General features: G+C 44.0%; 1 protein-coding gene across 1 annotated transcript; it reads left to right on the plus strand.

Annotated features, from left to right (window-relative positions):
* The first annotated feature begins 7,611 nt into the window (after positions 1 to 7,611).
* On the plus strand, positions 7,612 to 10,190 carry LOC134399569 (E3 ubiquitin-protein ligase RNF130-like). Its single transcript, XM_063127648.1, has one exon. It carries the CDS (start codon positions 8,262 to 8,264, stop codon positions 8,817 to 8,819), a length of 558 nt encoding a protein of 185 aa, XP_062983718.1. The 5' UTR covers positions 7,612 to 8,261; the 3' UTR covers positions 8,820 to 10,190.
* Positions 10,191 to 15,237: the final 5,047 nt, after the last annotated feature.

A 15,237-nucleotide genomic window follows, 5' to 3' on the forward strand; every position in this document is an offset into this window, starting at 1 on the left:
GGTTTAAGACCAGAGTTAAGGTTATCTCATGTTGGCTCAAGCTCTACAACGCCAGGAAATTGGAAGCTAAGGCTGATGCCTTAACTAATGTGCCCTGTGATCAGTGATAATGTGCAATGTCACAAATTGTGCTTGCGTTCAACTTGCTCTCCATGCGCCCAGACTTGTCCTTGGTCTCCCAGGTCCAAATTCAGATGGAGTGCCTGGAACCAGCAAAGATGCTCCATGTTGTCCTTGTCCTGTGTTGCCTTATGAAGCATCTGAGACTTGCTGTGTTTCTAGAGAAATCCTATTGTGAATTGACCCATGCCTGTTTGCTGCTTACATCAATAGCTGCCAGGATGTGTTGAACAGCGAGAGGGAGCCATCTTCCAGCAAGCAATAGGGCTAGATGCTTCATAAAGCAATTCAGGATCAGGACAGCATGGGGTGTCTCTGCTGACCAAGGAAAAAGGTTGGAGGGTAAGTTTGCAAGCAAGCACAATTTGTGACATTGCACAACATCATTACTAATCTTTGGGCATGTCAGATAAGGCAATAAGCCTTAGCTGCCAATTTTCTGGAACAGATACTGGAACGTGGTTGCTGTAGATGTTTCCCAACCAGTCATGCGAGCCTGATGAATTTGGCTGGTTCGGCTCACTTGACACTTGTGGGGCGTCTACACCAGCTGTTTATTGCAGGATTGTATCATAGTCGTCGCTAATGGGGCACACATGACGTTCACCTGCTCCCACAGTGATCTCGGCTCCACCTCTCAGTTTTCCCAGAATATCCCTGACTGCGTTGGTCATGTTTTTTCCGCTCTCTCACGTCTATTGCAAGGAACGTGTGTGGTGTGCCTCCCCCCACTTGCAAGGTCATTGCTGTTTGCTGTGATCAGCGAACAGCCAATTAGCTGTGAGGGGTGTGTGCCAAGTTTTTTTTATTTTTTTTAGAACAAACACCTCTGTGCAAGAGCACATATTCATCCCCCCATGTGTTGCTGTGTATCTGCACTGGTGCACATCCCTCATGAGTAATTAAAAATAATAACCTTGTGCCCCGTATCCATTTGCCTAGCCCCGCAAACTTGCTCCCACAACGACACTCCTCTCATTGCGGGAAACTTCGCTTGCATGTGCCCTGTGAGTGCCAATTGCAGAAGTGGGAAAAGTTGGAATCACCTCTCCTCCGTTGCGAATGGGCTGTAGGTGTAGTAGATTAGGTGCAGGTCTTTTGAGCCATTTTCCATGGATACTATTTACTGTCTGGAACAGATTCCAAAACATGGTTTCTGTGGCTGATTGCATTACTCACATCTAGTCATTTGTGATTGATGAATTTGGTTGGTCTGGTTCACTTGGAAATTGGCGGTAAAGGCCTGGAATGTGGTTCCTGTTGACATTTTGTAGTTGATTTCAACCCTGCTATATGTTATGTGTGGTTGATTTAGCTTATTTGGAATTTGGTTGATTTAGCTTACTTGAAAGTTGGCATTCTGGGCCATGTTCTGGAATGTGGTTTTTGTGGATGTTTTGTGGCTTCTTGCACACACACACCTTCCAGGTATGTGTGGCTGGTGAATTTGGCTGATCTGACTCACTTAGAAGTTGCTGTTTGGGACCATTTCCCAGAATATGGACTATTGCCTGGAACGGGTATTGGAACGTGGTTTCTGTGGACATTTTGTGGCTTTTTTCATGACTTCCATCTAGTCATGTGTGACTAGTGAATTTGGTTGGCTTGGCTTACTTGGAAATTGCTGTTCCAGGCAGTTTCTGGGCATTATGGGATTAATAATAATAATAATAATAATAATAATAATAATAATAATAATAATAATAATAATAATATCATCATTCCAAAATATGGTTCCCAAGTTCTGTAACACATGCCATTGAACTTACTGAACTGTCTTGGCAAGAATCCTAATAGCCTGTAACTCCAACCATCTTTGCTCTTGTGACTCAATGAACCCTTAGATACCAACAGGAACAGTCATGGCAGACCAACAGTAGGTTGTCCTTCATGTGTGCGTGCAATCCTATGCATATATTGAAAGTAAGCTCCAATTAGTTAAACGAAACTTACTCTCAAATAAGTGTTCAGACAGAAATTGCTGAATTGCAAAAGTTAAGGAAAAAGCGTTTAGTAAAATATATGATTTTGTAGCGTTAATACCCAAGACATTCCAGTACATTTAACTTACCGTTGCTGAGATTCAGGACTTCTGTAATTTTAACGAAATGGATGCCATTCAGCACAGTGCCATTGCTAGTTTAAACTTAGGAGTTTCTGAATGCTGAGATCCTGTACTGTTGGGGAAAGGAGATGCTACTGAAAATCCATTTTAAAATTCTTACAGAAGTGGGATTTGGCATATTGTTATTACTTTTGCAATATGTTAATATTTCAAGCAAGCTAGGCTTCATCTGTCTTAAAGTAACCAAAATGATACTTAATAAGAAAATGTGACAAAATAACGTTAGTATGGGTAGCCTGTTAGGTTTTTAGTGGTTGTAGAATTCTGTTTGAGAACTTAGATCTCAGTGTAGCAAACCAATGAAAAACTCATTTGGGGGGAGGGTCTGGGGGCACAGGCCAACCTTTTGGGCTACTCAGGGGGGCAGATTGGCCTTGGGGACCATCCACTGCTGACCCATTGTTTTAAAAATGTGATTTGGGCTGGAATCCTATATCCACTTACCTGCAAGTAAGTCCCAGTAAGATTAATGGGATTGCTTCTGAGTAGACATGTATAGGATTGTGCTGTTGAGCTGACATGCCTGGGTGCCATATTGCGTGCAGGATTGAACTGAATCAAAACAGAATGCGCCTTCCTCTAAATGCTAAAAGCTGCTTGTCTTGGGATTTTCTCTCAAATTCCCCCTTCCCTTTCTCCTGTGGCCACCTTGCATCCAGCTAGCCCCCCCACCCCAATTCCTATCAATAATCTTTTACTATGTACAGCACCATGTACATTGATGGTGCTATATAAATAAATTAATAAATAATAATATTGTTCTTTTGCACACTTTCTCAGTGGGACACCTACCCCCATTCCCTTTCCTCCTCCTATCAGTAAAGTTGTCAGCTTTATGACCTTGTGAGGTGAACTTCTACCTATGCTCTTCCTCTCCTTTATGTAAACACAGGCGTCACTGTGATCCTTAGACCTCATTTGAAATGTAACAAATGTGATGCAATGCAAAGAGATCTATACCAACATAAACTTCGATGTAACGTGAATTGTAAATAAGCTGATCCTCTCTGTGTTGCTAAAACATACAAATGTCTATGTGCAATATCAGGAGAGGGAGGAGGAGAGAAGCAAGGTTGGCAACCTTATGTGAAATGCCCTGGTCCTGGTGGGAGGAAGGGGTGAAAGAATGTGAATGGCCTTAAGGTTCTGGGAGAGACAGATGAAGGGAGGAAATGGGATAAGTGACAGGCACCCTGAATTCTCTGAATTAACAGGACAGAGATGGCTCTATACCGGGGGCGAGGGTGCCAAATGTTCCCAACCACAAAGGACAAAAGGTGCCTAATGCCTTGAACCAACCTTGGGAACTGCCAGGGAGTCAAGAGGGTAAACCGGAGTTCTAGCCTCCTGCCACAAGGTGATCCAGCTCAGCTTTGCTTATCCTGTTGTTATGATACATCCGGTGTCAGTGTGCAGTGTCATGCATTCATTTTTACATGTGTAGGATTCTCTCCAAGTGACTTGAGAACCATGCGTTGTCACTTTAAATTGAACATGTGTGGGCCAGAAGCAGGGTCTGCCGTTGTAATCCTACTCCCCTCCCCCACCCAGTATATGTTTTCACTCATCCTGAATATACTATTTGAATAATATTTAATCATGTGCGCATAATTTCTCAGTAGGAGCAGCACTATTATGCCTAATACATGGCAATTCCTTTTCCTCCAAGTTAGAGAGGGTTACTTCATTTGATAATCTTGAGGCACAATCCTATGCATGTTCAGAAGGGGGGGGATCCTAAAACTCCCAGGGTTGCAGTTTCCCACTCCCTCTAAACATGCATAGGATTGCCCCCTTCCTCACAAAATAGAAGAAAAGATCAACAGCAGAATCAAGATGTCAATCAAGTATCATTGTATCCATATCATTTCCAGAGTTGAAGTAAAACCCTCTCCCATCTATGCAGTTTCTATCGCTTAATTTTTTACAAGACAATTAAAATAATTCCTAGCATGTAACCGCCCAGAGAGCTTCGGCTATGGGGCAGTATATAATGTAATAAATAATATTGCTATGGGCACCACCACTAAATGCCTAATTTAGTGTGGTGTAGTGGCTAGCGTGTGGGACTGGGAGTCGGGAGATCCGGCCATGGAAACCCACTGGGTGACTTTGGGCCAGTCACAGACTTTCAGCCCAACCTACTTCACAGGGTTGTTGTTGTGAGGATAAAATGGAGAGCAGGAGGAGGAGGAAGATTATGTATGCCGCCTTGGGTTCCTTGGAGGCAAAAAAGTGGGATATAAATATAATAAATAAATGAGTGGGTCACTGCTTGGCACCCACCTTTCATAGCTATGGATCTTAGGCTGCATCTTACTCAGCAAAAAAACTGGCTTTGTGTCTATTGGACCGGCAGTGTCTCTTTAATGAGGGATTGTCTAATTCAGCTAATTGGAGGCAGTGCAATACAGGTAATGTTTCTTTCAAACAGATACTTTGGCAACGTTCAGTAGTTGTTTCTTTTTGCAGGCAGGTTATTACACAGAAAAAAATGGAACAGTTTTTAATATTCACTCTTTTAAATTATTTTCTTGCTTCATGGAAATTAACAAATTGATTTTCTGCACACGTTTGACAGCTAAAAGACTAATATTACCAACATTGGAAGGATAAACACCTCCCATAATACAATGGACTGAGGACTTTACAGCACTTTCAATATTTGAATGGGTAGCATGTAGACATCACCTTCAAATGGATACTTATTTTGATATTTGGGCCACTTCTGCTGCAGCCCATGTATAATTGCTAAAACGTATACATTTCATACAAATTCATGTATATATATTTTTTTAAAAATGCCCTCGTGCACCACATTGGGACTCTTGACGTAGTGTGATGAAGTGTGTTCTAGAAAACTCAAAAGATTGCACAATCTTTTGTGGGGTTTTGGTTGTTTCTAATAAAGACATTGCCTAATAGTGGGTTTTGGATATTTAAACTGTTCTTTGTTCTCCTTTCCCAGCTTTGACACCCCACCCCTCCCCCTATAGAAATAAAGCATTCAGATTCATGGCTAGTAGCACCCAGTACCAAATGGGAACTCATTTGTGCTCAGAACCCTTTTGTGGAATCCCAAATCAGAACACATCCCAGCGTGGAATAATGGACTCAAGTTACAGGAAGCCAGATTCCGGCTGGACATCAGGAAAAACTTCCTGTTAGAGCGGTATGACAATGGAAACATTTACCTAGGGATGCTGTGGGCTCTACCGCACTAGAGGCCTTCAAGAGGCAGCTGGAGAGCCCTCTCTCAGGGATGCTTTAAGGTGGATTCATGCATTGAGCAGGGGGTTGGACTCTATGGCTTTATAGGCCCCTTCCAACTCTACTATTCTATGATTCTAGGATCCATGCACACTTTAAATTGAACATGTGTGGGCCAGAGGCAGGGTCTGCCCCCGTAATCCTATTCTCCCCCACCAGCATGTGTTTTCACTTACCTTGAATATACTGAATAATATTGAATCATGTGCACATAATTTCTCAGTCGGAGCAGCACTATTATGCCTGATACATGGCAGTTTCTTTTCCTCCAAATTGATTCTTCTCAAACTGCCCTTAATCCGACCTATTGCTCTTGGGAACACAAGCAGGAAGGTGATATAGCATTCATGTCCTACTTGTGGGTTTCTAACAGGCTGCTGGTTGGCCAATGTGCAAACATAAAGTTCTTCGAGATGGACCCTTGATCTGATCCAGTATGGCTCTTCTGTTCTCTTTGGCAAGATTTGCATTCATTGAATTCAGTTGATGTTTTCCATAAGAAAAACAGAACGTAAAGCGGAATTATGGTTGTTGTTCCTGACCTAAACACAAATTTATTTTCAAATAGGACTCTTCCTGATGTGGGACACTTGTGGTGCCAAGGTCTTGCACAATCTAATTGGCAGGCAGCTGTGTTGTTGTGAGGGAGAAAAGGACAGGCGCACGCCATGGTTGGTGGGCGGAATTGTTTTTCTCTTTTGCTTTGGATTGTTGGATGACTGTGGAGTTAAAACGAATGCTAAAGATGGATGAAGAGATAGCAGGGAGGCTTAATGAATTCATTGCATTATTGAAATATATAAAATTATGCATGGCAGGGGAAAGTGGATAGGGAAGGTTTTCTCCCTTTGTCATAATACTAGAACCTGGGGTTCATCCAATGAAGCTGAATGGTGGGACACTCAGTTCTTCACATGGTGCATTATTCAACTATGGAATTCGCTACCACAAGGTGTAGTGATGGACACCAGCTTGGACATCTTTAAAAGGGGATTAGACAAATTGATGGATGATAAAGCAGTCAATGGGCATGATGGCTATGTATTACCTCCAGTATATGTCTGTCTGCCAGTTGCTGGGAACATGAGCAAAAGAGATGGTGCTACTGCACTCATGCCCATCTTTTGGGTTTTGCATGGGCATCTAATTGGTAACTTTTGTCAACAGAATGTTGAACTAAACAGCCCTTTGCTCTGATCCAGCACAGCTTTTCTTATCTCCTGTTGTTATGATACACCCAGTATATGTGTGGAGCACCATGCATTCAGTTTTTCATGCGTAGGGTTCTTTCCACGTGAGTGATTGGGATACATGAACATATGTGGGCCAGAAGCAAGGTCTGCCCTCGCAATCCTACTCCTTGCCTACCAGCACATGTTTTCATTCACCCTGAATATAATTTCTCAACAGGAGCAGCACTATTATGCCTAATTAGAATGTAAGCCTATGCAGCAGGGTCTTGCTATTTATTGTTTTACTCCGTACAGCACCATGTACATTGATGGTGCTATATAAATAAATAAATAAATAAATAATAATAATACATGGCAGTTGCTTTTCCTCCAAATCGATTCTTCTTGAAGTGCACTTAATCCAAACACAGGCAGGAGGGTGCTGTTGCCTCCATGTCCTGCTTGCAAGTTTCTCACAGGCAGCGGATTGGCCAGTGTGCAAACATCATGTTGTTCAAGGTGGACCCTTGGTCTGATCCAGCATGTTCTCTTTGGCGAGATTGGCATTGATGTTTTCCATAAGGAAAACCTTGTAAAGCAGAGTGGCGGTTGTTGCCCCTGACCTAAACACAACTTTATTTTCAACTAGGCCTCATCTTCATGGGGGACCTTTTGGTGCCAAGGCCTTGCACAACCCTGTTGGCTGGCAGCCCTGTTGCTGCTGTAACTGAGAGCGGGGGGGGGGGGGGGAGGAGGACAGGTTGTCCCCGTGGTTGGTGGGTGGAATTGGTTTTTTCCCTTCCTTTTTGTGGGGCCGCGATTGGATGGAGGAAGCTCCTTCCGGCCATGGCTTCGAAGCCCCCGGGGCCATAATAGAAGAAAGCTGCCCCGCCTTGGGACTACGCAGGGCTTCCAACACCGAGTTTCTGATGCGCTACGGGCTGCGCAGCTGAAGAAAAGCAGCGGCGTAGCGCTGAACCGCTTCCTTCTTGCCTGCCCATTCGCCCCTCGTTGCGTAGAAGCTGCTGCAGTTGCAGCCGCCCTGGAAGGGGGATGAGCGGGAGGCGCCCGACTCTCCTGTGGCAACTCGACCAGAGCCCGCCCTGAAAGAGAGGGGTAACCCACTTCGCTTGTCTCCGTCCCGTCAGCATTGCTCCCCTGGTCGCTCGCTCCCCTAGAAGGTTTCTGGAAAGACGAAGCCCTCCGAGAATCGCTGCCGCCGCCTCTCCTTGGCTGAAATTCAGGGGAAGCGCCAGCAGAGGGAAGGAACCAGGTTGGCCCAGAGCAGCGCATTGTACTGTGAACAACTGAAGAACTACTCGGTCTTCGGAGGATTATCTTCTTTTTAAGGCTTCTGGCTACGACACCCCCCCCCCCCTTTCCCGCCCAGTCAGCAGTCACTTTAAGTGGGGCTGTATATCTGCCAGGCATCCAGGATTAGCTTTCTTTCCTCTTCGCATGATTTCCTTTGTACTGTGAAATGGACTAAGTGATATATTTATGCAAACGTAGACACACCTTACTCAGCAGAATTTTTGAAGTAAAAAACAACACTTTTTTTTAAACGGCTGGAAATGATCCTAAAGTGGATTTTGCCCTACTGGAACTATTTGCTTCCTGTGCCCATTTTGGTCCAGTTTTATCCTTATGCTTTCTTAGATACTGCAGATGATGCCAACCGAGGATATGTGCTACCTGATGTTAAAATGACTGTATTGAATCCTGATGGTTCAGTACGAGATTCGATAAGCTTTGATCCTGGACGCTATGGGCTCCAATCTCCCAGAGTAGCTGTCAAAGGCTTGCTTGTCGCACCCTTGCCTGTCAATGAAGATCCTTTCGGTTGTAATCCCCAAACAAAGTTTCATGTTCCTCCAAACACGAAGCAGTGGATTGCCCTACTGAAGCGAGGAAAATGCACTTTTAAGCAAAAAATACTGCAGGCAGCTTCATATAACGCATCAGCTGTGGTAATTTACAACATATCTGGGGAAGGGCCAGTCACTATGACTCATAATGGAACTGGAGACACTGTTGCTGTCATGATCAAAGAATCAAAGATTAAAATGATCCTGTATTATTTAGCAAATAACATGACTGTCCTAACTACAATAGCAGTTGGATCTCAGTGATAAATCTAACATGTAGTCATGGATCTCTTGTCTACTAAGCATTTCTATTCATATTATCAACAGTAATTTTTTCCGTATGGTTCAGGGATGGGCAGAAAGTAAATTGCCAAATGTTTTGTACTTCAACTCCTAATGTTCCTGATAGTTGGTCATGCTAGCAGGGACATCTGTGAATTGAAGTCCCAAATATATGGAGGCTGGCTTCCAGTTCATGGGGTTAGGACGCTATTTTTAAAATGGGAGTTTCTTATTGGCCACAAATTCCTGGGTTTTTCCTCTTCCTCATGGTACTGGATAGGAATTGGGGTTGATTTGGTCCTTCCAGGACTAAGTCAGCACTGGATTCTGCAAGTCCAAGAGCAATTGTGATGGAGTGAAATGGATGACGTCCATTAACAAAGAATCCAATCCGCAGCAACCTTTGAGGAAGGCAAGAAAGCGGTTTCTGAATTAAAGTGGCTTCTTTTGCTAAAGTAAAGAGTAACTGCCAGCATGTAACCTTGGTACCAGTTGTTAACAGGACTAATTTGACAAGAAACGGAAGAATATCCTCAGAATAGTGGATAGTACATCTTTAATGCTTTTGGAGAAGAAGACAACAGTTGTCTAGAAAAATACACTGATATTTCAAAGGGATAGACAGACGTTTATTGAGGAAATGGTGACACTTTCACCTATAAAGATGTTGGGTGCAGGGAGAAATTCTAAATGCCCACATCTGGACCCAGCTCCAAAACATCTGATCCCATCTCTGATCCATATAACAGCTTTTAAGTTTATTCAAAAATGCTAGCCAGTTTAGAATAGTTATGAAACTTAGAATGGTCTAGGATGCTTTGAACTAGATGGGCTGGAGGGAATTTTATTAGGGAGATGCAGATTTAGGATTTTTATTGCTTTCAATAGATGCTTTGTCATTATTATGCAGTTATTAATATCATCTATATTATTTCTTTATATACATGATCAGGATATTATTTCCTAATAACTGCTATTCTTTTTATTACATTGTACTGTCTGCATAGATGTTTTACTATTTCTGTGTTGTAGGCCAACCATATGATTTGTCTACCATTTCTGTTTTGAGCATTGTATCTACAGACTACTTAATTGATTCCAGAATTTGTGCTTCTTGTCTTTGGTTCAGCTTTAGCCACTGGAGTGCAACTTTGAAACTTTTAAGCAAAAAATACTGCGGTCAGCTTCATGTAACGCATAAAGTTAAGGGTGTTAAACTGCTGCTTTTTATATCAAGCAGAGACTTGGGCGGGGATGGCATTAGCTGGATGTTGTACCCATGAACCGCTTTAGAATAATTTTTTTTATTGTTTGTAGCCAATGGCCATTACAACATCATAAAACATTAAGAACATTAAAACATTAATCTATTTAAAACTGTTAAAACAATAAAATAAATTAACACATTAAGCTAAATAAGGTAGCAATAGAACACGTCATCTTGAATCAATCCCATACTCTTTGTGTTATTATCTACCTTACCCAAGGTCAGAATCCAGACTCGCCACAAAAGCTTTCCTTAACTTTAATGCTGCTGGGGCAAATAGGGCCACCCTATAGCTTACAAAGTTGTCCGTATCTGCCAGCAACCACCTGATTTTAAACTCCTCTGTGTAACCTTCAAAAGAATTTAGGAAGGGGAGGATGAATTTAATCCGTGGTGATTTATAAAGGTGGCAGTGAAGGATATAATGAACCAGGTCCTCAACTTGGCCTGCTCCGCATATGCATAGACGCTCACTTACGGGACAGTTACCATATCTCCCCTTCAAGAGTTCCGTGGGCATCTGTTGAAGTCTTAATTGCGTGAACGCTTGCCTGACAGGGAAAAAAGTTAATTCCTTCAGGGATGAAGCCATTTTGTGGTCCTGCTTAAACTTAGGATACCAGGTGGCCAACTTACATTTCCTAACGTGTTCAAGGTCAATCCCAGTGTCATTACTAAATATTAGATCATGGATTTGGCAAATAGATAGATCATGTAGGGTTGTGACCAAGAGAGGTGAGTAGGAAGACATCAAACTATGGGTCTGTCCCAAGTAGTATCTGGCCCCACCCATGTTGCTGGGCACACTTTGGACCTTGTTTTTTGTGCTGGATGGGGTGACAGGGATCTGAGAGTGGAGGAACTTTCTATAGTTCCATTGTCATGGACAGATCACTACCTGGTGGGGTTTAGACTTGTTGGCAGTCAAAACCTCTACAGGGGTGGAGGACCGATTAAGATGGTCCGCCCCAGGAGGCTGATGGATCCGAATGGTTTCCTGATGGCTCTTGGGGATTTTCCTGTTGCCTCGGCAGGTGATTCTGTCGAAGCCCTGGTTGATCTCTGGAATGCAGAGATGGCCAGGGTGGTGGACACGATTGCTCCTGAGTGTCCTCTCTCACATTGTGGAGCCACACCAGCCCCTTGGTTTTCCAGTGAACTGGCAGCAATGAAACGAGTGAGATGGAGGCTAGAGCGACGTTGGCGGAAAACTCGGAGTGAATCTGATCGAACACAGGCTAGAGCCTATTTGAAGGTCTACTCTGTGGCAATTCGGGCAGCGAAAAAACTTTTTTTCTCTGCCACTATTGCATCTGCAAAGAGCTGTCCAGCAGAGCTGTTTTGGGTGGTCAGGGGCCTTCTACACTCTGGCCCCCAAAAAGTGATTTCAGACCTTTCAACAGCCTGCTGTGACCAATTTGCCCAGCACTTCGCAGACAAAATCGCTCTGATCCGCTCTAACTTGGATGCTATTGTTGATACAGACCCAGTGGATGTAACTTTGGCCCCTGCTTGTCAAGTATTATTGGATACCTTTCAATTTGCACAGTCCAATGATGTGGACAGGGTCCTTGGATTGGTGAGAGCCACCACATGTATACTTGATCCTTGCCTTTCCTGGCTTATAAAAGCTGCCAGAGGGGGACTGACTGAATGGGTAAGCGGAGTGGTCAATGCCTCCCTTCGCCAAGGTAGGGTCCCAGCCCGCTTGAAGTAGGCAGTGGTAAGATGGAGCGTGTGGTGGCCTCCCAACTCCAGGGATTCCTGGATGAAACAGATTATCTAGATCCATTTCAATCTGGCTTCAGGCCTGGTTATGGGACAGAAATAGCTTTGGTCGCCTTGGTGGATGATCTTCACCAGGAACTGGACAGGGGGCGTGTGTCCCTGCTGGTTCTGCTGGAGCTCTCAGCGGTGTTCGATACCATTGACCATGGTATCCTTCAGGGCCGCCTTGCTGGGATAGGTCTTGGAGGCACTGTTTTACAGTGGCTCCATTCCTTCCTGGATGGATGGACCCAGAAGGTGGTACTGGGGGACTCCTGTTCGACTCCTTGGCCGTTGGCCTGTGGAGTCCCTGAGGGCTCTGTTTTGTCCCCCATGCTATTTAACATATACATGAAACCATTGGGAGAGGTTATCCGGAGTTGTGGGGTGCAGTTCCACCAGTACGCTGATGACACCCAACTCTACTACTCCTTTCCACCCAATTCCAAGGGAGCGGTTTCTGTGCTAAACCGCTGTTTGTTGACAGTAATGGATTGGATGAGGGCAAACAAATTGAAGCTTAATCCAGATAAGACAGAGGTGCTCCTGGTCAGTTGAAAGGCAGATCATGGAATAGGGATTCAGCTTGTGTTGGATGGGGTTACACTCCCCCTGAAGACATAGGTCCACAGCTTGGGTGTACTTCTGGATTCAGCCCTGAGCCTGGATGCCCAGGTTTCGGCGGTGGCCAGGAGTGCATTTGCACAGTTAAAGCTAGTGCGCCAGCTGCGTCCGTTCCGAGAGATGTCGGATCTGGCCACGGTGACACATGCCTTAGTTACATCCCGATTGGATTACTGTAACGCGCTCTATGTGGGGCTGCCTTTGAAGAGTGTTTGGAAACTCCAGCTGGTTCAAAGAGCTGCAGCCAGATTGTTGACTGGGGCTGGTTACAGGGATCACACAACTCCCCTGTAAAACAGCTCCACTGGCTTCCAGTCTGTTTCCAGGCACAATTCAAAGTGCTGGTTATGACCTATAAAGCCCTATATGGCTCGGGTCCAGGTTATTTGAAAAAACGTATTCTCCCTTATGAGCCTGATCGTGCTTTAAGATCTTGTGGAGAAGGCCTTCTTTCAGTCCCACCTTCTTCACAGGCACGCTTGGTGGGAACATGGGAGAGGGCTTTCTTGGTGGTTTCTTCAGTGCTCTGGAACTCTTTTCCTGGGGAAGCTAGGCTGGCTCCCTCCTTGATGGGCTTTCGGAAGCAGGCTAAAACTTTTTTGTTCAAGCAGGCCTTTGGAGAATAATCCAGCCCTCCATCTATGTTAATGTCTTATAATTTTGTTGTGTATTTTAAACGTTTATGGTTTTGTTCCCCCCCCCTCCCTCCCCAATGTATGTTTTAAACTTTGTAAGGTCACCTTGAGGCCCAGCATCGGGCAAAAGGTAGGATACAAATAAATATAATAACAACAACAACAACAACAACAACAACTTCTACCAGTGCGCACCCATCCCTCCCTGTCTTGTAAATCCAAAAAACACATTTTTGCCAGGTGTTGTTCAGGCATCTGACAGAGCTTTTTCATGTAAAGAATAACAGATTTATGTACACGGGCTCTCAGGGAGGGAAGGCCTATTTCTGTTCTTAATAGTGCTCCAGGAATATTATGTGCCACTGCCAAGAGAGAGTGCAAGAAGTTATTCTGTATAGGTTCTAATTCATTTTTATAGTAAACACCCCATATAGGTGCGCCGTACAAAAGATGTGCTATTATTTTGGCAGCATAAACTTTTACTATAGGTTCAAGTAAGTGGTGTTCCTTCGTATGATACAGCTTTTTAATAGGGCCTAGAAGGCAACTGCCAGAGGTTGAAATTGCTTTGATGTGGGCATGCCACAAGGTGTTCTCCGAGAAATGAAGGCCCAAGTATTTGAAAGAGCAAGTCTGTTCAATAACTTGTCCGTCTAAGGTCCATCTATGGTGAACATGTCTCTTAGGGAATACCACACAACCTTTATTAGATTGTAAGCCTTTGCGGCAGGGTCTTGCTATTTACTGTGTTATCTGTACAGCACCATGTACATCGATGGTGCTATATAAATAAATAATAATAATAATTAGTCTTGTTGTAGTTGACAATTAGGTCCTCCTGTTTGCAATACACTCCAAGTTGTGTAAGTAATCTCCTCATACCAACTTGAGTTAATGAGATGAGGGCCATGTCATTGGCATAAAGCAAGGCGGGGACCTTCATCTTTCCAATTGTCAGAGGGAAAAAGGTAGGAGCATAATTTTTTTGGGTTATATTAATATAAAGGTTAAATAATAGTGGAGCCAAAATGCAGTCTTGCTTGACTCCTTTAGAAGTAAAGATTGAATCAGAAAGGGAGGCTGCTATACCATATCAGATTTTAATGTCTGTATTGGAGTATAGCTGCTGTATGAGGAAGAGGAGGCGCTTCTCAATTGATAAAGCCTGAAGCTTATTCCACAACCTCTGTCGGCCTATGGAACACAGAAGGTCACAGGTTCAATCCCTGGCATTGTTAGGTAGGGCTGAAAAAATTCTTCCTGAAACCCTGGAGAGCCACTTCCAGTCACTGTCAACATTACTGGGCTAGATAGACCAGTGGCCTGACTCAATATAAGGCAACTTCGTATGTGTTCCTTTGTTCACAGAAAGGCTGCAGAACAGTCAAGAATAGTTGGAACTTGGCCTTGCAGTCCCCCCCCCCCCCCCGGCAACAGATACTAACTTCACAAAGCCTTACTAATAAATCCATGCACATCCATTGCATTAGAGAGATAAGACAATGGCTATTAAAATATGTGTTATGTATGTGTTTTGGGTTGTATAACAAAAGGGTTTATCAAATGGTCTGCTGAGGCCCCCCAGCAATTTTCAACTGGTTTGAAAAAAAAAGTTTGAGAACTGCTGTTTTAGAGGTTTAATAAAGTTGCAGCCCATTCTCATTCCAATGCTTTGTGTTAGCTTTCTCCCCATTACTGTTTCTCCTTAAACTTGAGAATTTGTTTGTCCCTTAAAGTCCTGTATTAACTCAACCTTAAACCCTGACGTCTAAATTCAGTCCAAATAAAAAGGCCTTCAAGGTCCTATGGCCTCTAGACAGCATCTGGGGACCATAAGAGTCTTTGGTTTTCTGGCTGTGACATTGGAGACAGGGCTCCGACCTTGAAGCCAGGAAACTGTGTTCCCTTCCCCCTTGTAGATGGCACAGAGATAATTGCCCTGGCTACTACTGCACACTCCAAAAATGGAATGCAGAGATGGGAAAAAGGGGGTGTTCCCAGGGGCGGCGGGTGGGGCGGGGAGGAGACTGGGGCTGCTGCAATATGCTATTTCCTATGGCTACCCCAGCCTCCTTTCCTCCCACTCCCAAGCACCATTGCTAGATGA

The sequence above is a fragment of the Elgaria multicarinata genome, chromosome 5 (genome assembly GCF_023053635.1).
Source record: "Elgaria multicarinata webbii isolate HBS135686 ecotype San Diego chromosome 5, rElgMul1.1.pri, whole genome shotgun sequence".
Lineage (NCBI taxonomy): Eukaryota > Metazoa > Chordata > Lepidosauria > Squamata > Anguidae > Elgaria > Elgaria multicarinata.

Bases quoted from the DNA above. Each gene is read 5' to 3' on its own strand.
- LOC134399569 (XM_063127648.1), top strand. From the start codon at position 8,262: ATGATCCTAAAGTGGATTTTGCCCTACTGGAACTATTTGCTTCCTGTG.